General features: G+C 54.5%; 8 protein-coding genes across 8 annotated transcripts; 4 read left to right on the top strand and 4 right to left on the bottom strand.

The window, feature by feature from the left end:
- Positions 1–916: 916 nt before the first annotated feature.
- On the top strand, positions 917–3,674 carry B0T26DRAFT_645448 (uncharacterized protein; the record flags this gene model as incomplete). The annotated part of the gene is made up of 2 exons (XM_060437721.1): positions 917–1,017; positions 1,145–3,674. The coding sequence occupies 2 exons, from the start codon at positions 917–919 to the stop codon at positions 3,672–3,674; spliced, it is 2,631 nt and encodes an 876-aa protein (XP_060296762.1).
- An 852-nt stretch (positions 3,675–4,526) lies between these two features.
- Positions 4,527–7,872, bottom strand: B0T26DRAFT_645035 (fungal-specific transcription factor domain-containing protein; the record flags this gene model as incomplete). Its single annotated transcript, XM_060437677.1, has 4 exons — positions 4,527–6,192; positions 6,251–6,989; positions 7,056–7,590; positions 7,699–7,872. 4 exons carry the CDS (start codon positions 7,870–7,872, stop codon positions 4,527–4,529), a joined length of 3,114 nt encoding a protein of 1,037 aa, XP_060296761.1.
- Positions 7,873–9,987: 2,115 nt separating this feature from the next.
- On the top strand, positions 9,988–12,316 carry B0T26DRAFT_645652 (fungal-specific transcription factor domain-containing protein; the record flags this gene model as incomplete). The annotated part of the gene is made up of 6 exons (XM_060437745.1): positions 9,988–10,060; positions 10,129–10,148; positions 10,196–10,299; positions 10,365–10,589; positions 10,647–11,252; positions 11,320–12,316. 6 exons carry the CDS (start codon positions 9,988–9,990, stop codon positions 12,314–12,316), a joined length of 2,025 nt encoding a protein of 674 aa, XP_060296760.1.
- Positions 12,317–13,784: 1,468 nt separating this feature from the next.
- B0T26DRAFT_872280 (uncharacterized protein) lies at positions 13,785–14,706 on the top strand (the record flags this gene model as incomplete). The annotated part of the gene is made up of 4 exons (XM_060447962.1): positions 13,785–13,841; positions 13,901–14,004; positions 14,088–14,194; positions 14,267–14,706. 4 exons carry the CDS (start codon positions 13,785–13,787, stop codon positions 14,428–14,430), a joined length of 432 nt encoding a protein of 143 aa, XP_060296759.1. The 3' UTR covers positions 14,431–14,706.
- Positions 14,707–15,910: 1,204 nt separating this feature from the next.
- Positions 15,911–16,444, bottom strand: B0T26DRAFT_751952 (uncharacterized protein; the record flags this gene model as incomplete). The annotated part of the gene is made up of 1 exon (XM_060445456.1): positions 15,911–16,444. The coding sequence occupies one exon, from the start codon at positions 16,442–16,444 to the stop codon at positions 15,911–15,913; it is 534 nt and encodes a 177-aa protein (XP_060296758.1).
- Positions 16,445–16,676: 232 nt separating this feature from the next.
- On the bottom strand, positions 16,677–17,183 carry B0T26DRAFT_751951 (uncharacterized protein; the record flags this gene model as incomplete). The annotated part of the gene is made up of 1 exon (XM_060445455.1): positions 16,677–17,183. One exon carries the CDS (start codon positions 17,181–17,183, stop codon positions 16,677–16,679), a length of 507 nt encoding a protein of 168 aa, XP_060296757.1.
- Positions 17,184–18,858: 1,675 nt separating this feature from the next.
- Positions 18,859–19,859, bottom strand: B0T26DRAFT_676195 (uncharacterized protein; the record flags this gene model as incomplete). Its single annotated transcript, XM_060439945.1, has 6 exons — positions 18,859–18,993; positions 19,119–19,147; positions 19,251–19,400; positions 19,430–19,460; positions 19,543–19,608; positions 19,680–19,859. 6 exons carry the CDS (start codon positions 19,857–19,859, stop codon positions 18,859–18,861), a joined length of 591 nt encoding a protein of 196 aa, XP_060296756.1.
- A 1,041-nt stretch (positions 19,860–20,900) lies between these two features.
- B0T26DRAFT_777171 (S-adenosyl-L-methionine-dependent methyltransferase) lies at positions 20,901–23,270 on the top strand (the record flags this gene model as incomplete). The annotated part of the gene is made up of 3 exons (XM_060446631.1): positions 20,901–21,726; positions 21,798–22,394; positions 22,481–23,270. 3 exons carry the CDS (start codon positions 20,901–20,903, stop codon positions 22,789–22,791), a joined length of 1,734 nt encoding a protein of 577 aa, XP_060296755.1. The 3' UTR covers positions 22,792–23,270.
- Between the last annotated feature and the right edge of the window lie 98 nt (positions 23,271–23,368).

Genomic DNA, 23,368 nt, shown 5'->3' with positions numbered 1-23,368 from the left:
CGTAGCAGGCTTGTGAGATAATGAAAAGAATCTGCCGCTAGACTTTCGGGAACCAGATGTTGTACGGAGACTCGGGCCAACAAAAAAAGGTCATCAAACACAACAGAGGGAATAAGATCCTTGCCTAGTTTTCTTCTATTTACATTCTGTATTGTGGCGGCAATCACTGGGTAGGTGACTGATGGGAGATTTGATGCAATTAAAGACTGCTGAAACTAATTTCCGAGTAGAAACTTTCATCCCTTTTTTCTTTTTCCTCCGAGTTCAAGAGACATGGCAAGGACGGACGACAGAATGAACCCCACGTGCATGGGCACGTGCGTGCGGGGAAGCCCCCGTCAAGCACGGGCTACATTCCGTACAGTGCCGTGATCTCAATCGACACTGGCCTGTCAGGCCCAAGAGCTGCCCAGCAGGAGAGTAGGCTTGTGACATCGAAACAAAAACCGAGACTTCAGAGCTGAATCGGTGCGACGATGCAGGTTTTTCCCGACCAAGCGCATTCACCATGATCTAGCTGCCGTTTACCAATTTTCCTCGCCTTGTTTTTTCTTTACACATGGGGAGCGAGCTGCCCGAAGTTGCCCCTCTCCCGGTCAATTTGTGCAGCACCACTGCCCCCAGGGCAGTCTACGGGCGAGGTAGGCACTTGACGTCAGGTCAATTGGCAATTGGCTCAACCCTCGAGTCTTTCCACGACGTCCGGTGCTGCGACAACTACTGCAATTGTGCGACGCAGCCAGCCGGTTGCCCACATACACAGACCCAAGTCCCAAAGTGCTCCGCCATGGCCAAAAAGAAGAAAGGCGCCACTACCGCCGCCGCCGCTGCCGCCGCCAGGGAGGACGACAAGGCCCTAAATGGCATTGCTATTCCGGCCGCGACACCCTCCACGCCAACAACGCCTTCGCCCACCATGCCTGTCGCTGCCTCCTCCGCCGCAGCTAAGAAGGCCGCCAAGGCAAAGACACCTGCGCAGCCGCCCTCCTCACCGGCTTTGATTATTTGTCGAAACAAGTGCGTCTCGCCCCCTTTCGTTCTCGCTGCTTTAATTACATGACCCCTAGAGGCTGATGGCGAGAATGCCACTCGTCCCTCTTGCGGTTCTGGTCGTCAATTGCTAACGGTTGGCTCGAGTCCATAGGCATTGGCGGTACATTTCGTCCTTCCATGGCCCCTGGCTTCAGCTGCCCCCCGACATACTCGAGTCCCTCGCGAATACAAACTACAACACCCCCCGCCCGCGCCCCATCGACCCCGCCGTCTTCTTCGATCTGATCAAAATTAGACGTCTTGTGGATGAAGCTACCAACCTAGCCGTTCGAGCCGCCAGCGGAGTCGCCGCCATCACGCAGCAGAACACGTCGGGCGCCCCCCATGCTGCCTTGGGGCTGGGCTTCGGTTTTGGACCCGGCACCCAGACGAAGCTTAGTCGGGAGAGGAAGCATCGCATGCGAGAACAGGCGACCCAGAAGCTGTCAAAGGCGTACCATCTGGACGAGATCGCCTGCAGCGTGGCCACCATGCAGAGTGCTTCACCTCTTGAAGAAGTAGCCTCGCTCGTCCTGCAGCGAAACCCCGACGATTCCGACGCCAAGTATGTGCATTTTTTCCACGAGAAGATACCTAGCAGGCAGCTCGCGGAGTGCACAAACCTGGTGGCGCTGAGTGAAATCATATCGGACAGGCCCACCACGGCCGAGCCTCTGAGAACCCGCGCCACCGTGCGTGTGTTCAAGGAGGACCTCGAGGGCGCTGTTTCCGACTTGACAGAGGCTCTCAGAATCCATCGCTCATACCGGCCACCACATACAGCCCCCAAGCCGCAGTCGCAAGAGCTCTATCTCTCCGAAAACCTGCAGCAGCGGAATGGCCGCTGGCATGAGGATATCATTCTCAAGGAGGAGGACCAACCAAGCAGCGTCGAAATCCAGTTACTCTTTCAGCGTGCTGGGGTTTATCTCACGATTGCTTGCCGCCATGTTGCCGTAGCCTTCTCCGACATGCCTACATCTCCGCAGAGGTCTAACGCCCCGGGTCCGAGCTCTAGCACGACCAGCCAGCCTCCAGAGGGCTCGCCAACGGGGGAGGAGGAGCCAGATGTACAGCCCGGACCCTGGCCTACGTCTGAGCCCCAGATGACAGCCGAAGAGAAAGAAACACAGCGTAAGGCCTTCGAGGCAAGAAAGCTTGTTAAGCTTAATGCCAAGCGGGCACTCCGCGACTACATGGCATACTTGTCACATTGCGAATACTCGCCCGACTTGTCGCTGGATATCGCCGAGGAGTTTGCGCGCAAGGTAAATTATACTGCTAACGGTGTCCGCGTGCCTCGATCGCATTCACATCCGCCTAGGTCAGGCTCACCTGTGGACGATACCGCGACCAGCCGGCCCCACCGGATATACGCACTTTCCGATCTCTTCACGGCGACCCCTCCCGCCGATCTGCCACCGTATCCGAGCACGGAGATGGTTTCGATTTGTCAGGTCCATCCCCGCTCTCCTCCCAGTCTACTTCAGACAACCACGGAGACGCTAACCTACCACCCTCTTCTCACCGACGCGCTTCATTCCCTACTCTTGTGCCACTGTTTGATGCAGACGTCAGCCAAAGAGCTTTTGCGCCACGCCTACATGGTCGCTCGACTCACCCGTCTTGCCGATGGCTATCCTGTCTTCCAGGCTAGTAGGTCTCCAGCTCGGGCTGACTGGGTAGAAGTGCTTCGCGCAGGTGGCAACTGGATCCAGCTCGTCGGAACCTGGGAAGACCTCTGCTCACCGGCCCCTCTACCGTTGTTTCAGCCGTCCGGTAATGGCGCCGGCCCTGTCCCAGTCCCTCTGAGCCAGTTCCTGCCGGGTGCCAAACCCGCCAAGTCGCCACCCGCTTCAGCTATTACAGACAACGAGAGCATTGCAAGCACAGAATCGTCAATTATTTTAGCTCCGGGTGGTGGTTCGGGTGGTCGAACTAGCGAAGATGGGGAGAAACGCAAGGAGCTTGTCCATCAACAAGCAATTCTTGACGCTATTGAAAGCGAGCGCGCGAACGAAGATTCGTTCCGGCTGGCTATCCGTGCTCGGCAACTGCAGGCCGAGCGCGACTACCGCCTCGATAATGCAGTCGCCTCCCTCGATGCCAGACTCATGAGACGTGAGATTGCCGAGGGTCGCCCCGCTGAACAAGTTAGGGGGCCGGGAATCTCCGCCATAAATGTCCCTGCTGACCTCCTCACTAATGCATTGTCCGGAAACCCAGTTGAAGACAAGGCAGATCCCGGAACCCTGAAAACGGCGGGTGCCGCAGAATCGAAGCCTATTACGCGGACCAGTAGCTCCGGGACGAACGGCACCAAGACCTCGGCTAATGGCGGCGGTGGCGGCGCAGCGTCTGCCCCCCCTCGTCGCTGGGCCCACGACGACGGCAGGGACAATCCCATGACAACAGATCGCGCTGCAGCCGTGGCCCGCTGGGTAAGTGAGGCCCCTGCACAAGGTGGCTCCAGCCTCGGAGCCAACGCCGATGGCGCCCGCAAGCGTAAGAAGAAGCCGGTGAAGCGCGGAATGACATCGGGTGCGAGCACAGCTGCCGTGCAAAGCGGCAGCAAGACGGAGCTAGGCTTGTGTGAGACCAAAGGCGACGGCGCGGATACAGAGACGGATATTGCGGCTTAGAAGGTCCCCCAATTTTTGCTGCCGGGTACGTGGGCCGTGGCATGGTGGGTTGCAAGCGAACACGATTCTCCCGACAGGAGTGCTTTTCGGTACCGTCCCTGTGTAGGGGTCTAGGGAGCCATTTCGGGACTATTGTTATTAGATACCTAGTTACCTGATAAACGGCGGAGGCAAAAGCGAAATATCGTGTAGCGTTACAAACACGCCGAAATTGCCATCGGACCGCGAATGTCGTGATGTCCGCCAATGCTCAAGATCAATTGGGGATACAGAGCCAGCATCCGATCATAGTAGACAAGCAAGGCGCCGTTTCGCGCATGACCCATTCCATATCTCCACCACCGTCGATGCCATAGAGAGAGATCTAGAGAAGGTAACAGGTGATATATATATATATATATATGTGTGTGTGTGTGTGTGCATAACGCCATGATTATCCTGTGAGCCGCATCCAACCCATCTGAAGACCTATCCATTCACCTGACTATCCGTCCGTCTATTCATCCATCCCGAGGCAGATGGTATCTGAGCTTTGACCCACCCAACCATCCTTTCCAATGCCATCCATCCCGGCCATTCCCCGCCAGTTCGTTCATCTGGTTGTTCGTTGGCGCATCCATCCCCCAAGCCGTACCTCGTCCGTCCTACCCCTACCTTTGACGACCAGGTCGCAATAAACGAAACCATCAAGGTAAACCCTATATAACAATAACAAAGCCAGAATAAAACGGAAAGAAAACAAATAAGGAACAGTGACAGAGAAAGACACGATATAGAACAATGCCTGTTCGTCGTTGCCCTCGTTAATAAAAGGGGCAAGTAAAAGGGGGCGGGAACCTAGGTGGAGGCTTCTCACCCCCACCTCACCCCACCTTCACTAATACCACCACCCCCAAGCCCCATGCCCATGTTCAAAAATGTGTCGATGTCGCTTAGGCCCTCGGTCTCGAGCACGTCCATGAGCTCGAGCTGCTGCTCCTGGCTGAGGCTACCATGTCGCTCTTGCGAGAACGAATATTGGTCACCCAAGCCAGCTGCGCCGGTGAACATGGCGCCAAACCCGCTATCCATGAGACCGGCGCTCGAGACGCCCAGACCGCTGGGCGGCGGGCCGCCGGCTACCCCTCGACCGTTGCCCACCGTGTAGCTATCGCCGCTGCCGCTGCCGCCGCTTCCAAAGCCGAGATCCGAAAACGGGGACGATGTCGCCGCAACCGCGCCGTCTCCCCAGTAGCCTGTGTTCATTCCACCGCCGCCTCCGCCGCTGGAAAACGCGTGGGGCGAGATGAAGGGCGGGGGCGGGTTGAACCAGTCCGTCACCATGGTTGGAAGTGCGCGCTGCTGGGTGTTTGGCTGCCGCGGGGGAGGTATCGTAAAGGCGGGGGTCCTCGGGGGCGGCATTCCAAGCTGCTGGGCGTGTTGCTGCTGCTTCATCTGGTGCGGCTGGCCAAAGTCTGTGGCCTCAAACTTCAATCCTGGTACCGGTGACGGGCTGGCCTGGAGAGACAGGGGCACAGGGCTCGCATGGGGCAGTGTCGGGGTTGGTGTGGGGCTCGCAGTTCTAATTGATGCTCCGTTTAGCCGCGGAGAAAGACTTGTGCTACTAGGGTTGGCAGAAGGAGGCGCAAGTGACTCCGGGGGCGTTGGCAAGGCAGCAGCAGAGACAGAGGGAATGCCGGGCGACGGATGAGTGTTGTACATTCTGGCTATTGGGGGCGGTGTCAGACCATTGCGTGGTATGGATGTTCCTGGTGGCGAGAGATCTTCCATCCGGTCCGGTCCATGCCCCTCGTTTGAATGGGTAAAGTCTGGGGGAAAATAGGAGAAACGGCGGCCGTTAGGATCGGTTGCTGGGTTGAAAAAGATGGAGTTTGAACGGAAAGCAGGCTGGTTTTGGAACGGGGAGTTGGGATCAAAAGCGAACTGGGCTGCCATGTCCTCTGGGGTGGAGTTAAACACATAACCAAAAGGGGACGTATTGAAGAGCGATGCCGATTGGTTTTGAGCTTGGTGAGGCGAAGAGCCTGTCGAAAGGTTGTTAGGAATAGAAACCTCGGAGTCGGGTGAGCTTGCATCGGCAAACGAAGACGGCGTGTTAAAGATATCACTAGCCCCCGAAAGGATAGGCGTCTCGATTATCGCGTCGTAACTCTGAAGACAGGCCCTGGAAAGCACTGTGTAGAGTTGCGAGGCCGATGACGAGCCAGGCCACCGGTTAGAACACTGATCGATGATGGCCACAGCCTCGTCTACCAGCTTTTCTAATTCTTCCCTCGGGTGTTTTTCGCGAACCTCGCGGTAAGAAACTGTCCAAAGCAAGGCATTAAGGCTCGAATAGAGGCTCAGCAAGAATATCCACGTTATGTCTACGGCCGCCTTGGACACTTGTTGGCTTGACAGGTTGATGATATAATTCGCAGCATCGAAGCATTTCATTGCGGCGCGGCTGGTTGGCTTCGGGACCTGAGGGGATGGCCGATATAGAGAGATAATCATGCTGTAATAACGCCCAGTGAACCTACCGAGGGCCTATTAGTCTCAAGGCCGCAGCATGGCTTACACCAACCTCTACTTACCAGGGCTTGCACCATTCCGGCTTTTCCGGGGCTGTATTGCGCCACTTCTCGAGCTTTTGTTCCATCTGGATGAACCATGGGTGGCTTTCGTGATTCGGTTCCGGCCTCGACTTTTCGTAGAGCATTCTCCTAAGCTCTGCCTGCAAAAGCCGCATCTTGCAGAAGTGTATCGCAACTAATTTCTTCTCGCAAATGGGTCCTTGACGAATACCCTCTGGTGTAATATCCTCGTCGCCGACTGTTTCGAAAAAATTGACGTCCATGAGATCGTCCCCTTTAGCGAAGCCATTGGGCCTGCCCATTATATGGGACAGGCCAAACTCGTTGGTAGTAACGATCCAGCTAAGCCTTCTCCTCATGTCCAGCGTTTGAGGATCTGAGATTCCGAGGGCGATCGTCTTCTCCTCGCCGAGACCCATCTGCTGGCATATTCTAGTCGCAAGTCCGATCACATAGTAGACGGCCGTCCGAGTCGGGGTCAAGAGAGAATATTGGCCGATTAGAACCAGGCACTGCAACGTCCTGAGGTCCTTGGGGCGCACAACCTCTTCAAACTGCTGCATAGCGGCAAGGTAGTAGCTATCTGCCAACCCAGCATACTGGGTGTCGAGCTTCTGCAGACTAATTGCCATGACCATCCGCACAACAAAATTTTTGTACGGATCCGTATCGCCGACAAACACGGCATTGAGATCATCTGCAAATATCTTTTCGTGTAGGGTGGGAGTAAAGATATGGGCTATGTTTGGCAGTTAACACCCCCATTTGGCCGTTCGCCATCATGGAAAGGAGGAGGATCACGAACCTCTTTGGTTGAAGATTTCGACCAGCTTGTCGGCAACATGCCTGCTGGGCAAGCCCGGCGCAGGATAGGCACTAACCATTGGATAGCTCTTCTTCCTGCCCGCAGGTCCGCTAATACTGCCCGCCATGCTCACGACACTCTGCATGCGATTGGAACGATCTATCCTTCTTTCACGAACCTCGGGGATGAGGTCTGCTATCCTGTTGGACTCGGTGTAGCGCTTGGCCTCTTCCATCAACAGCCTGGTCATGGCAATGCCACTGCTCGGCCCCAAATACCGCGGTGTCTCGTCCGTCTCGTTGAGGCGCACCATGCCGCCGGGGCGCACCATCTCTTCATTGTTGCGCGGGTATTCGTTGTCCTCGTCAGTGAACTGGGACAGGTCGGCCTCAAGCTGTCGCACCTTTTCCTGGAGCTTGACCACGTAAAACCGGCTGATCTTCTTTCCCTTTGTCGTGTCAAAGTATTCGCAGGTCGACCCGGAGCGCTCGCAGGGCAAACATCGGGGTAGAGTAGGGTCGCATCTTGTTTTGCGCTTAGTTGCAGTTAGCAGTGAGAACAGGAAAGCAAACTCGGAGGACATAAAGCCAGACGCATTGCAAGAAGGGAGTGGTTGTGTCATCAAAGCAAGGTGGCTGCTCACCTGCCTGCATCTGCAGCACGCCGTCAATGTATGCGCAATTCGATGGACCGCATCGCTCTCGAGGTCGTCTCGGTGGTGGGCGACAGGGATTGGAGGTTTCCTGGGGAAATAATTCAGGGGCGGTCTCTGTACCATAGAGCCCAGCCCTTGACGAAAGATGTCGGCAGCGTCCATCGTCGAGCTTGACGGGCGTGTTTCCGTCTCGGGAAAGCCACCCGTGGCCGACGACGTCGAAGCCCTGCGTGGGCACCAGGAGCTCGAGCAAGCTCGGTTCAAGCGCGACAGGAGCTCTAGACAGGGAGGCAGGTGCGAGGACGATCAGACCAGGTGTATTGAGATGCGAGTCTACGAACTGGGCGGGAATCGCTTCGCACTCGTCGACATCAGACCGATAGTTTTAAAAGAGGTGCGGGCCGAGATGAGGTCGTAGCATTGTCGTCCGATAGTTCAGACCTGATGCCGTCTTCGGGGCGGAGGCTAGTGAGGTTCAGGGTTCAGATGCTGGAGCGGGACGCAGCATGTCAAACCCCCGAGGCTGGAGAAACAATAATTGGGGTGGGGGCGACCGCCCGATTCGTTGAAAGGCAGCCCTTGCCAACTGACAACGTCGCTGCCTCAAGTGGGAATGTTGCCTTGCATTCGCTGCGACCCAATCCTGTGTAATCGAATAGATAAGTGGCTAGTTCCGCCTGCTGTTGAGCAAATGCAACTTCAAATTGACGCAACGCAGCACACAGTGGAGGTCCGGTATTCCTGACCGCTAAGGTTCCTCACATTCATACAGGATTCCTCTGTAACTGCTGAGGTGGTCCACGCTCCCAAGCTTTAGGGCAAGCTTCTCCCTGCCCCACCCCAGCATAATTGGCCCACTCGAGAATCTTGAAATGGGGGTCATGAAAATGACAGCCAGCCCGTAGGGATTTGCAGGTTGATTCTGTAACCAAAGTTTATCAAGGCTGACGGTCTCGCCGGCCTCCCCTAAGCTTTCGGTCCTTAACTTTTGGGATGCATCGTTTTGTTTTCCATTGCATCCGTCACTACAACAAGGAATCCACAAATGGTGTCTCGGCCCAATCCTGAGGGTTGTTGCGCCTGCCTGTTCTTGCATGGCGCGTCAGCACGACCCGCCAAGTGATGTTCCTTCCAACTGGCAGAAAATCAATCGAAATGTATATCCAGGAGATAATGCCTATCGAGTTGACGAATACAAGTCCGGAGAACATATCCAATTTTTTTGCTAGGTATTGACAAGGCTGAAATAGCTATGACAATGGGGCAGACAGTACCACATAACGACGGAATATTCGTATATGGAGCTTCCAGGTTCGGCCATTGCAACCCATAAAGCCTAAGGTGGGGCCAACTGCTCCGTAAGGCGAGGCAGGCGAAAACGCGGCTGCATGGACACATGGGGACGTGACAAGTGGCATGAGCAACTGCACCTCAGCTTCCCCGCCTCCACCCCGCCTCGGGGATTGACAAACGAGCGGCGTACTGCACGTCTGTACGGGGCTTTAGTCGAGGCGGCACAGCGCGATTTTAGCGCTGCTGTCAAACAACACCCATGCCTGGCTGTCCCGCTGTTCTGATACACGTCGCATCCATCAATTCCATTCCATTCCCCCTCGGTCGAAACGAAACACTGAACCCATGTGGGGAGCCTTGTCCCAAAATCGTGCGAAAATTGCTGCACTGAATCCGATCAGATACTTACCTCATAGGTGCCAAGACCAAACTAGAAGGCAAATGCCGTTTTGGATCTTACCTTACCTTCTACTACTCTTCTAATTCCATAGGCTAGTGCCTTTTGGATTCACTCTTACCCGGTCCAGTTTGCCGAAGCTCCACGGCGAACCACAGCGTTCCAGATCTTTAAGGCCTCTGTTTGCTACCTTATACATAACCCACCCCACTCTCCCACGTCAACCCTCCCGTCGCTAGACGCCGCTTTCCCCCGAAGCTGTCGCCTTGTCAGATCTCATGCGGCTGAGCGCACCTGAGCTGTTCGAGCCATTTGTCTAGCCAGCTCGGGCGCATTTTGAGGCTAGTTCAAAGCAGAGAAGGGCCACGGTCAATTCCATTCGACGTGGAAACCGCACCGCCCGCTCTCGTCTCAGCAACGGCGGCCCAGAGAAATCGACGCGACCAGCGTCCGCGAGCGCCCTCTCGACAAGCCTTGATATTCGCAAACCACCAGCGGCCAGTCACGCGACAAGGGCTATCGACCCTCTTGACGTGAAGACTCGGACGGTGAGGCCGCAAACTGCGTCTCCACCTGGTGGAGCCGCCATGCCTCGGGGGTCGAGTTTCTCAGAGAACCCCTTGCTCAGGGTTTCCCGGCCAGTATCTGCATGTTCGAGATGTGAGTGCCGGCGCTTCACGCTCCCGAGTCTCTTTGTTATGGATTGGGCTGACACATCTCCTGCCCAGGCCGCGGCGCAAAAGTCAAGGTGACTGATCATCTCACCCACCTTTGTCTCCTCTGCTGACCTCTGAGAAGTGCGACGGGAAGCTTCCCGCCTGCACGGCGTGCGAGAAGGCTGGGCGTGAGAGCGAGTGCTCGGCTGCAAATGACCAATTTGCTAGGGGCAAAGAACGAAGGTAAGACGGACAGAAGTGGGCTCCCTTAATTCTTTCCTGAGACTGATACGATGGTGTCCTATCAGCTATGTAGCAGCGCTCGAGTTACGGATAGAGAAGCTTGAGAGGCGCTTGACCTATGCGCGGTCCAGGAAGGCTTCGGTCGCGATGCATGACTCTGACGCGGCTCCCTCTGTTGATCCTAGCCGCAAGGATTCGCTGGCCGTTATCCGAGCCGCCATTCACCGCAAAGCGGCCCGGAAGCGAGAGAACTCCGACGTCAACTCATTGGTCTCCGACTTTGGGTACCTGTAAGCCTCCCGCAGCTTCGATCTGAGGCCCCCGTATTGCTACTGACAGCTACCCAGCTCGATCAATGCCACCACGCGGGACTTCGAGCCGTCAGTCACAAATATGACATTTGCCCGCCTGGTGTTGGCCGCCTCGACAAACGTTGCAGTGCCGCCACCTACGGATAACACGCTTCCACCGAAGGCGACTGCCGCCTCTCTTGTGCAATTTTATTTGACGAACATCTTTCCACTATATCCCGCTTTCCCGGAGACCTCTTTGCTGTCTCTGGTCGACGATATATACCAAGAAGACACACGACCCATCAGGAGCTCCGAGTACTGGCTTCTATTCATGGTCCTTGCTATAGGGTCCACAGCACAAAGCCAAACTGTTGAGGACGAGCACTATTTGAACGGCCTCGACTTCGTAGCGCGTGCTCTACCTCATGCTGACCGTGCGCTTATGCCTGGTTATACCACACAGCTCCAGGCACTGCTACTTCTCACTCAGTACTCGATGCTCGACCCTGCTCACTTTGACAGTTGGCACCTGATTGGTTTCACCTGCCGCGCTGTAATCGATCTCGGCTTCCACCAAGACCCGCCACATACGCAACCGTCCGACAAGGCGGTATTGGAAGCAAGGCGCAAAACATTTTATTGTGTTTATGCCCTGGACAGGTTGGTGGCACAGCTTGAATGGCCAAAAGCTTGACTTACTCGATTTTTTTCTAACTCCTTCCTACAGAGCAATAAGCATGGTCCATGCCAGGGCCTTTTCCTTCGTTGACGACGCCCTATCGGTAGCACTTCCGTCCGCCACTCGCGCGGGACGCTCGCCCTTAGTCAACTCCATATCCTCACCAACGTCTACCGATCCATCTACATTTCTCTTTAAGCTCCGCCGTTTGCAGTCGACGTGGTACCAGGAGCTATTCCAGTGTGATCCTACTGATCCGCTGCACGACGCTGCTTCCTTCATCTGGCAAATGTGTCTCGAGATGCGCGAATGGTCTGAAGCACTGCCAGACAGCCTTCCCGTCGGCATACGAGAGATGTTCGACCTCGAATTGAGATACAGCTATGTTTATTGCATCGCTCCAAGCGCAAGGGCTCCCCACATAACCCCGTATGGAAGGGTGTTAATCTTTGAGCACGCCATTGCATATATTGACCGAATATTCGAAGTCGCCAACGCTCAGACTAACATTGCGTTCTACACTTACCACGACGCACTGCGGGTATATTTTATGGGCTCCCAGTTCGTCGCCGTGATTCGTGATGCGGCCGACACATTATTATCCAGTTCGAGCGTCCCCCGTCCACTCCCAGTTCCAGGCAAGGCACCACCTCCACACCTTCCCGAAAGATTCGATCGTGCTACTAGTGGTGACAACTTGGACCGCAGCCTCCGAACCCTTGAGCGAGTCATTCTCACCTTGAAGAAATATGGTGAAAGATGGGGTTATGCCCAGGCTCTCATGTCCAGCTTCGAGATGATGTCAGCTGAAGTGACAGAAAATCTCCGGTCCAGGAGAAGCTTGAAGGAGACCACAACGAGCCAGGGCGGACAAATGCAAAGCCACCAGCCGCTCACATCGCCGCAATCTGGTTCCATCAAACAGCGCACGCCTTTACCTCAGCAAATGCCGCCGCCGCCGCCGCCGCCGCCGCCGCAATTGCAAGAAGTGCAATGGGTTGGGGTCGATGTTGCGGAGATTATTCGAGAAAATGGTCACGTGTAAATGGATGGAGGGTGTTACCCGGAAATACCCAGTATTCCTGTTCTGGATTATTATCAAGGTGCCTTAGCATAGAGGATAGCATCCGGGTTGTAAGACCTCATAAGAGGTTCAGTGCTGTGTTTTGTCACGTTTATACCTGTAACGACGCACGAAATTAGGAGTGGCAATTCCTGGGTTTATTCGCTGGTCTGCGATTTCGCAAATTGGCAACTAGACTTGGATGTTTGTAGTAGAAAGTCGGCATCGATCGATATTGCAAGACATGACAGAGCGGACAGCTGAACTGCCGTAATTCGGAATTGTAGTTTAACGAGGCCGTGATAACAGATGTTTGGGACGATTCTTTCCAGATAAGTTCCCTGTGATTGCTCTCATTGACGGCGACAAAGCTAACAGGTAATGTAATGCCCAAATTAGGGGGATATGATGAAGTGACCAGAGTTCAAAAACTCTTCCTACGCGAAGATATCCTAGCCCGGCGCAATCTCGATGACTTTCTGGAGGAAAATACGGCGCTGATCTTGCGCATATAATTTCTACTTCTTGAGCAGCACAAGCCATGTCCGGTAACCCCATCTTGCCCAGACCTAGGAATGGCAAGGCCTAAACAAGTATCAAATTTACCTCGTGTCTTTACTTTTGTGTATTCGTGCGAGCAAGGTAAGTGAAGATGATAATTCCTCTCTGTGGCACCTTTCTCTTTCGTAAACTAAGCCAGCCACCTCAGCTGGATGGATAAGAGATCTCATGGACAATAACAACAGTCTCATATATACCGCTCCTTCCACTACACTTACCCGCGCTCTTGAATTACGCAGCACGGCAGGTACGTAAATCGTTCTCGGTGTTTTTTAAAGTGCGCCTTCCCCCTTTCACTTTTTACGGGGCGGATAATCGAGCCTTCCCCTTCGAACACCGGCCACCCGGTCCTTATCAGTGGCACGAGGGAAGGAGCGGATGTAACTGATAAACATATTCCCATCAGCCCTATCTTCCAGGTTGACCTGTGACTCACTTTGGTATCAGTGCTTCTTCGAGAGTCTAGGGTCTTCCATAGACCTTCCGAGACTCCTGAGGAAAGACCGAGGCGGTTGGCCCGGGAACCAAATGCACCACCCCCCAGGCCGAACGCCAGGCCCTGCTATAAATTCCCTTCCTCCCTCCCCAAAAAACGAAATCTTCCCTCTCACACCACAACCCACATTCATCATCCTCGAGAGTCAGCCCTGCTTCGCAGCTCTAAATCTCACCACCATTCACTCTCCATCATCGACCCTGCCTGTCGACTATACACATCGTCCGAATCTACCTTCTCTTCACGTTGTGACCTTCATTCACAAATCCACGACATCGGTCATGTATCTCGTGCACCTTATCCTTGCCGTTTTGGGCGCTTTCATGCCCATCGGCTTTCACGGCCTGGCCGTAGCGGCCAGTTCCTTCTCCACTGGAAATGGTATAAGCACCCATGGCCGCCACGGTCATGTTGTTCGCGCGAACCATTCAGCTGAGACTGGAGCGGGCTGTTGCTTTTCGCACACCTGCATTGATTGGGAGCTGACTGGAGATGGACACACCCTGCAGGCGACTTGCTACCACATCTTCGACCCCCGCCACTGGTTTAACGTCGATAGCCATCTCGACTTGAACTTGTGCATCGGATATCAGGGCGGAAACTTGATTCCTGGGTAAGTTCACAGAATCCAACCAACTCTTCATGCCCACACAAATACTGAGCAGCATCGCTAACAAATACCTTTCTGCTGAGTAGAAATCACTACACTGAGTCATGCGCCCAGTGCTTCCTGATCGACACTTTCCTCCAGTGCGGCTGCGGTGGCCCGTCTCCGGCCGCTCACAAGTCTGGTATCAATCTCGGTGAGTTGCTATCGATCCGTGCTCTTTTTCTTTTTTAGCATACAGTCCAGGCTGACATTAATTGTGATGCAGATGAGTTCATCGAGAACAGCCACGGAGTACTCAAGTGCTTTGGAAACACTGGAATCGATGACGACAGAGTGCCTCACACGGCAAATGTCACCGCGACTGCCAACACGACTTGCGCCGGCGATAACGCCTCGTTCTGCCCTAACATCGACGTCCACGAGGGATAAATGAAGCGGGCAACCTTCTGTCGACAGCCTGTACGGAAACGGCTGAGATGCGTGCTTATCTAGCTGTCGTTCGACGTTCCTGTACCGTGGGTGGGTATCGGTATCATAAGTGGATTATATCAACGACTGGGTTCGCCATCTTCAAACGATGTTCCAGAATGAATTCCTTATAATCCTCGAGGATATCGGCATGTTTTTTTTCTTTTCTTCATCTTTTCTCCTGTCAGTTGTTAATAGGTCATGGGCGCTGACAATGTCGCGAATGGGAGGTTAATGGGACATGGTGTCAATGAGGGCAACAATGTTTGCTAGCATCACTTTGGTTTTGTTATCTAGTTCTGCGATCGGAGCTGAATGGCGATATTCTAGGTGTTTGTTACTTCCATATAGGAAACTCAGAGCACTCGTTTGTTTGCTACCATTTGTTATGGCAACAATCATCGCGTTGTGTCGCCCACTTTTGAGACACTTTTGAGCCACATTGTCAAATCACATTCCTGCATATCCCTTCATTCGTTACTTTCAGCCCTGATCCCTTTTTTCGGGCTCCCGGACTTCCGAATGCCCTCTTTTTCTCTCTTGCTACGGCTGAGTCCCTTACGTATTACGACTGAACAGACTGTTGAACCAGGTTTTCTTTGTCCTTTTCTTGGAAGCATAAAAGGCCTTCTTTCCTGTATTATTAGATGGGATGGAGATAGACAATTCAAGACATTTCAAGCCACTGTCAACTTTGATCACGGGCTAGACGTTGTGCCGTAAGCTTTCCCTGACTCTTCATCCGAAATGACAATTAACCCCCGCGCTCAAGGGGCAGTTGTTCCTACAAAGCCAACCCATGCCCTAGTGCATATTCCATTTCGGATTTGACCATATCACGAAGACCAAAAGCACCTTCTAGTCAATGCATCGCGGCTCTCGCAATGAAGCACGCAGCAATTTTCACCCTTGCAGTCGCCACCCAAGTGCTGGCCGTCGCCGCCATGCCGATCCAGGTTGCCGTGGAACGGGATGTCCATGAGGCCTGTCCTTTCAGCAGGCAGCCTAGACTGCACCTGACCCCGGAAGAAATTGCCAGTAGGCTAGCATCTGGGACTGTAGACGAGATCAAGGCTACGTACTACCATGACGCTACCTTTGATGTTAATTGAAAGGATCTAGTGGAGGAGGATTTGTGGCTTGAGGATATCGATGTTGAATGAGTGGCTGGATCAAGTGCCAGGACTACTCGCGCCATTAATTTCAGTTATCACTTGTAGATTACCCAAGAAAAATTCGTCGGCATCCTCACCTAGTTGCAAGACCCCAAGCCCTCGAGTACTGTCTGGAGGGGCTGATATGGGATCTTCTTGATGAGATCCCCAGCATCATGCATACGACAGCCTTGGCGTGGCTGACTTCTTGCACTCCTCGACCAGTAGGCCGGACAAGATACTGAAGGATCTCCCGGCCGGCCGCATTACCCTGCTTGATGGAGACTTTAACCTCCTCCCAGCTCGTATTGAAGGCGGCGACGGCGTGGTACTCCAGATTCTGAATGATGCCCAGACAGACCGCCACCACTAAACTTCAGTGCGGCAAGGTTGCTAAAAAGCGCGCGGAAGGCGCCGGGCACATCTTCGTCATTGTTAAACTCTGCAGCCCTAGTCGACAGATTGACATTATAATCTTCAGCCTCCGCAACAAAAGCTGCAACCCGGACGAGGGCAGTTCCAACCGTATCCCTAAAGAAGTGGGTAGTGATTGAGCGGGCCTCTGCCTCGGTCAAGGTGTGGGGAACGCTCGAATTCGATTTTCCGTGTCTCACTATTACATCGAGGCCGGCAAGGGCGTCGCACGCGGCGGCTCGGAGGCGCTCAAGGTCGTTGATGGTGAAGGTATCGCTAATGTGAAGCTGGATGCCGACCGGGCCGTTGGGGTTGTTCGCGCCATCCATTTCATCGTCGTCGGTTATGATGAAATCCCGCAACACTCTGTGGAGGAGGAGTAACAGCCGCGAGTCTTGTGCAGCCATCTCAGATTGGGCCGTATTGTCTGGACTAGTTGACTTCGACTGTCCTAGGAAGTGGTGTGAGTTGAGACAGTTAGGGGGGGCAACAAAGTTGACCGCTTGGCGTTTCAAAAAGAGAATGTCTATTTGCACCATAATTACCCCTATTTCCCCCCCACCTACAAATACGTAATTTGTGTTCCCAAAGCCTTCCAGCTCGTTGCCAGGGCAGTCCTTGACCACGCAGAAGCCGGCCCTAGCAACCCATGGAGTAGATGCCGTCGCTAGACCTGGCGCCGTCGAAGCCTACGAGAAAAGGTCGTCCGAGAGGGGAAGTCATCGCAGATGAGCCCGCGCGGGTCGTAGAGGTCTGATTTTCGGCGAGCATCAGAATGTTGCTAGTTCGGAGATTCTCGTGAACCCAGCCGTAGCTGTGAAGAAAGAAAAGAGCAGTGGCAACGGTGGATGCGGCAGAAACTCGCACGTCGAGGGCGTGCCTCGGTGCGTACGAGATCTTGGTTGGGTCCGCCGCCGCAGGCGTGCCTTGGGTGATGACGGAGCGAAGAGTGCTTGGCTCCCCTTGATGTCCCGCCTGCGGACACAATTCATAGCTTCGCAGTACCTTGAACAGGAGGCCAAACCGGTACATGGCAGGCTCGGCAAAGTATCCGGCAGAGGCGAGAATCCCAGTCGACACGGAGTCGATGAGCGATAGAAACAGGCGTGCCGACCACGGGAACCAGACATCGCAGGGAAAACCCATCTTCCCACGGCTCTACCTCGGACTACAGCCAGAGTTTGTCAAGTCCGTCAAGACACCGCCGGATATGGCCAGCGGACGGCTTATCGCTGAGATGGTGCTGCACCTCCCCGCACAAGACAGTGACATGACAAGAATACTGTCGCTAGACTTCGAAATATGTCGACAACATTGACGCTCCGGACGAATGGGACCTCGGCCCTGCGCATTACCTCATTCTCTTTAACGAAGATATGCCTGAAACGGTCATGCTGCTCGCTCGCTACGGGGCTAATCTCTCACGGCGGCTTTCGAGCACTAGAGCGAACGCCTTGCAGATGATGATGCTGCGGCAAAGGAGAGCCCTGCACGGCTCCGTGTTGAGGGTCGGCGCGCGGGATAAGCGTAAGCGATGCATAGACATAAGCATGATACTTCTGATGGACGCACTCGTGGCTCTCATTCTAGTTGTAGTCCTCCACAAACAAGAAAATCTCCGCCCTCGCTCTCGCTGAGCGTCATCATGCTGGTCTCGCTTGTTGCATTTCTGGTTGATACAGCAACCATGGCTGCCTGCCGTATGCGATACATAGATTAAAGTTGGCCCCCCAAAAAAGCCAATCCCCGGCGGAAGCACGTCCAACACGAAGAGTTCTCGGATCTGACTAAAACTGGCGTATCACATACCAACCGCTCCGCTCCACACACCCGAACTTTGACAGCCCGGAACCGTTAAAGTTCAGCACAACCATAGATTTGCCGATGATACGTATACCGAGAAGACTCATACCGTGCCGTAGTATCAAACTCAATCAGCCGGCACGAGTACAAAGAGCAAGAATACTATAATTGACGAAAGGGTCCTTCGAGTCCTCACCTAAATCCACTAGATTAACTACATCTATTAAATTAACTATAACTATGTACTTGACGCTGCCCAACTAGCATAACCGGTACGTTCCGATCTATCGTACGCGCTAGAAAAAGGAGGTATTCGGACGAAGCTTACCGTAAAATCTAGATTAAAAAGGCGTATACGGTATTCGGAATGAAATGAAGGCATCCCTAGGGCCAAGGATGAAGCGAAAAGAAAGAATGAAGGGAGTATAGAGGTATGCTAACCAGGGCCTGAAAATGTGGCTCAATTCCTTGAAAAGTGGCTCAATTCCAGGCGACACAAACGCAAGTTACGCTATCAAAGATGCCCGTCTCGTCCAGAAAGAGGAGGGTTCTTGATATACCCGGAATTCGATTCGCCGATACGGGTTGGGTTATCCTGATATTGATAATTCAGCAAATATTCTTCCTCTTAGGAAGGATATATATAAGATGTTTGACGATCGATGCTTCATCATTGTTCCAAAGATGATCACTACACATTCTTCCGGCGTCGACGTATCCCGCAAATACGTCTCACACCGGAGCTATGGCCGGCCCGAAACTTTATACCATCAAAATGTACCTGGATAAAACAACTGGGAAAGTAGAGTATATTAATAGCCCCTGTGCTAATTACTGTGATTATAGATGTTGTAGAAATTCGGGGTATCTAAAAACGGCAACGTAAACTGCGGCACATGTTTTCTCCCTGGGAAACTGGACCCTGCTCGATTCGCTCAAAGTTGTCAAATATGACGATAATGCAAAAGAATGCTTGGGTAATTTAATGACCTTCTTAAGTCGACGCTGGGAACTCAGCTTAGCTTTTCGACACATCCTGAAACTCGACATCGTCAGATTGATCCGGAATCATGGTCAGGCGTTTCTTTTGAGACGACATCGACACCAGAGCAGCGCCTTGAATGGTTCTCCGCAATTCCCACTTGTGCTCATCCTATCAGGATCCACAACAGTACCGGAGGAGACGTCCAACTCATGAATTTCGAGGGTGAGTCTAGTTGACGGGCCCGGAATCTCCGACGTCAGGCCCTTGAAGGCTCGAGCTCCATCTGGGCTCACCTGCATTAGGTCCAACAATGACAGAGAAACTGTAACCTTTTCCAATAAAGCTCACCAGTCAAACACTCCTTTTCCTTTCCTGCCCACAATCTCACGCAAAGCACCTTTTCCCATTGATTGCACGTCACGCACTCTCTTCACGGTCCTCTTCTTTCTGGCAGGTTTGGCGTCGCCAGTCCCGGGCTTCGTCTCTTGCCCCTTCGAAGATACTGCTGTTCCCAGTACTGAAGCGGAGTGTTTTGGCAGTCATTTGAGAAGTGTGCTCTCTCACCGCTCCCGTTTCTACGGAATCCAGTCACCCCACCACACACCTTTTGCAAATTTAATTATGAGCAAGTTTGTCTAATGCAGTAACCAGAGGATCGTTTCATATAGGCAAACGCTTGAGCAGGTCGTCTCGACTTCCCCACCTCCCTTCACCTACGGTCTTCCCGTGCCCGCGGGGGCGGCACTTGGTCACCTGCCCGATTTCAACTGATATGCAGCATGGCTAGCGATGGCATTTGCACTTCAATGTGTTGCGACAGGCCGATCTCTTCGTGAGTCTTGGCACCGACTTACGAAGGTGGTCAAGGTCCTGGGCGAGCCCGAGAATACCGTCCGAGCGGGATGCACCACACCGTCTGCTCGGGCGGCCGCGGAACAGGAAGGGCCAAGCAGCAGGAGGGGAAATAGCGGATAGCGGATAGCGGGTCTGGGGGTCCAGGCGGCGGCAAGGGCTCGTGGGACGGCAAATGCCATTGCTCGAGCCCCTAGCGGCATCGGCATGCCACACGGGTGCCTACTCCGTTCAGACGACAGCATTGACAGGCCCTGCATCGGCACCCTCCTCGTTCCCCTCCTTCCCGCAAACGCCTGCCTATTGCATTTGGGGCCTGCTGTTGGACATGCGGTCATGCTGAAAATACCTAGCAGGCTTGGGACGGCACTCGGCGCGTACCCCAATTGGAATGTTGCAGAAGTTCGGGGGGTATCTAGCCCTTTTGTCCCCGACCCGCGGGCTCGGTCCCGGAAAAGGGGCGTGGCGGCCAAGCGTGTTTGTGAGACGCTGGACACCCGCCATCCCCATTAGTGACATACCATTATGCTGCCGACCACCAACCCGCGCCCTAGGCGACTGCTCTTATTCCCCCGACCTCGAAACCCACAGGTGCCTGCCTACCGTCTAATTCGCAGCGTACATAGCCCGCTGATAACAGACCCGCACACAGTTAGTCCCATGCCAAGCAGGCACGGGCGGCTTGGGACCTGTTGCAACCCCAGCACAAGACCACCGTCCGAATATACGACGGCGACCTTGCCAGTCTTCAACAAGCGGGGGTCTATTGAACACTCGACTCTTCCTTGCTCTTCCTCTCTTTTCTCCCCTTATTATTCTCGGCGGTCGCTCTTCCTGTGGTCTTCTTTTACTGCGAATTTAGACGGGCCATTGGACTGTCTTTGATAGTTGCCGCCCCCCGAGCATTTCTTTGTCACTGCATGCACAATTGAAAATCTGTTGCGAAGATGGCGTCCTTCGTAACCGTCATCAACCACCAACTTGGCGGCGTGGACGCGCCGGGCAATTTTGCAGGCCCCGAAGCTGTCAAGACTCTCTTGGCCGTCCAGGAGACTCTCAATGCCTTCTTTGCGAAGAACGGGCTCGGCAGTCACCAACCAATCCCGACCCCTGAGCCCAGCCCTACGATGGCGCCCAGCAATGACCGTTTGAGTGACACGGCTATGGTCGCGCACAAGCACGCGCGCACACAAAGCGACACTATCAGCGCCGACTACACGGCCATGCGAGACGAGATTGACCGTGGCGGCGCTGGAGAGCCCAACTCATCGGCCACAGGAAACCAGCAGGAACCAACGGCGAACCTTGTAACCGCTGCCCCGGTAGCGGCGACGGATGCGGATCCTGGCGCCACCGACCCAACAGCAGCCGCCGGATCTTCGGAGATAAACGGACCCCCGCCAGCCGTCGGGAGCATCTCGGAAGCAGTCGGTCGAGCCAGCGTCAGCAACGTACCCGAACCACAGCAGCCCGTCGACGGTCACACAACGCCAGAGTCCCTCGAGTCGCCCAGCAAGCCAATTATTGGCGGAGCCGTTGAAGGCAACGACTCGCAGCAACCTGAAGCAAGCGAACCGATTGTCACCCAACCCGAACTCGATTCAAATGGCACTCGAGGCGATGTCGCGCAAGAACCCAAGAGTGAAGCCGCCACTGCGCCGGGGCCCGCTGGAACTCTGCCATTGGGCGAAGAAAAGAAATCACCCCAGCCTAGCAAAGCCAGTCCCGCATCTATCCCCCCTGGCGCAGCCGGGCCCTTGAACCCGGAGCGGCTGCGGTTTTTAGCTGATGAGATCAGCCGAAATGTTGGGCAAGTCCAGACCGAGGAGGTGGCCCGGCTCCGCACGGTCACGGCGGCGCTCGAGCTTGCTGGCGCCGTGCGGCCACCGCCCGATGCCATCATGAGTTGGTTTACCAATATGAGCATCGTCTCGGCAGTGCGTGTGTTTCAGTCCTGGCGTGTCTTCGACACCATTCCTGCTGGCAAGGGGGAGTCGATCTCTTACGCCGACCTCGCGGCCAAGGTGGACACCGAGGAGGCCTTTTTGAGTGCGTTCTCTGTCATCCACTGCTCTGGCGTTTACGTCAAGCTAGCCGCGGCGCTAACATCTTCTCTGCAGTTCGCATGTCATGGATGTTGTCTTCCACAGGGGTCCTCCGGCACATTGATCCCGGCCGGGTAGCGCACACGCCAACGTCGATGATGTTGCGCGAAAACGAGACCATGGGCAGCATGTTCAAGATCATGTGCACCAACGTGGTCGACGTGTCCACGATCCTGCCAGCCTACTTTGACACGTACGGGCGCCGCGAGCCCCTCGGCCCCGCCCACATCCCCACGTCCTTCCTCGCCGGCCGCCCCGAGCTCGAGTACTTCGAGTTGCTGAATGAAGACCCCAACCGCATCAAGCTCTTCATGTGTGCTATGGCCGTCGCCCACCGCCGCGTCCCCACCATTGGCATGTACGACATGTCTTGGGTCCTGCAGCGCGCTGACCAGGACCCCGGCCGTCTTGCCTGGGTCGACGTCGGCGGCGGAAACGGCCACACGGTAAAGGTGTTTCGCGAGGCGTACCCCGGACTGCGTGCAAACCAGTGCGCCATCCAAGATCTGCCCGAGGTGCTCAATGAAGCGCAAACGCAGGCCGAGAGCGACGATGCGTTGCGGGGAGTAAGCTGGATTCCCATGAACTTCCACAAGGACGTGCCTGTCAAGGGTAAGTAACCTTGAAAGCATTCTCTCCCGTCCCTCCACCATCCGTTTAATAACGGCCCCGTCTAACTCGTCCCAAACAAAACACAGGGGCACTGATCTACTACCTCCGCCACATCGCGCGCGACTACTCGGATCCCGTATTCACCACGATCCTGCGCAACGTCGCCGGCGCGCTTGCCCCCGACAGCCGCGTCCTTGTGTCTGAGCAGCTGCTCGCCGGAACGCCGCCGCCCGTCTACGCAGCCTTCAAAGACTACGCGATGCTGTCGCTCGGCGGCAAGGAGCGCACGCTGGACCAGTTTGGTGCCGTCGCAGCCGCCGCGGGCCTGCGTGTGTCTGGCGTGTTCCGGGACCAAGCCACGCCGCACGCTGTTGTAGAGTTCGCGCTGCAGGAGTAAGCCGGTTATCAACCACTAGAGGGCGTGGACTTGCAGACGGAAAGAGCTGGTATTATCGGAGACAGAAAGATGGCAGCTGGGGACTGATTTTGGAGGTTGGATTTAATGGATGGGCATTTTGTCCTCGGGGATGGTGCGTTATGGCACCCTCTAACCACTGCGACAGACAGGGAAGGTATCATCATATTGGGGCGGCACAGGCCCTTGCATATCCAGCCATCAAGGGTGATCTAAAGTTTTCCATTTAGATCAAGTCGGTTGGGTTTAGTTTGGTCACCGAAGGGGCACATGTGGTGGTCTTGGGTACACATGTACCTTGGGTAGCTTGACTTCTTCTACTTTTCTGCTATCTAGTCTAGACCTAGGCGAATGCAGGCACGGCAATCTCTGCACATGGCATAGGCTAAATCATTCTCCCAGCACCGAATGCTATTTGGCGCTCTATTGGTGGTCATATTAGTGAATTCACAGCTTTACGTCTTTAGGCACTCACTGAATCAGTCTTCAAGAAGTTAGAAGAACAAAAATAGATGCATAAATGTATGTACGTCGAAGAGAAAAATATACAAAAGAAACA

The sequence above is a fragment of the Lasiosphaeria miniovina genome (assembly GCF_030549165.1).
Source record: "Lasiosphaeria miniovina strain SMH2392-1A chromosome Unknown B0T26scaffold_4, whole genome shotgun sequence".
Lineage (NCBI taxonomy): Eukaryota > Fungi > Ascomycota > Sordariomycetes > Sordariales > Lasiosphaeriaceae > Lasiosphaeria > Lasiosphaeria miniovina.
Note: the sequence above shows the minus strand (reverse complement) of the source record. Positions and strands in the feature narration are given on the sequence as shown.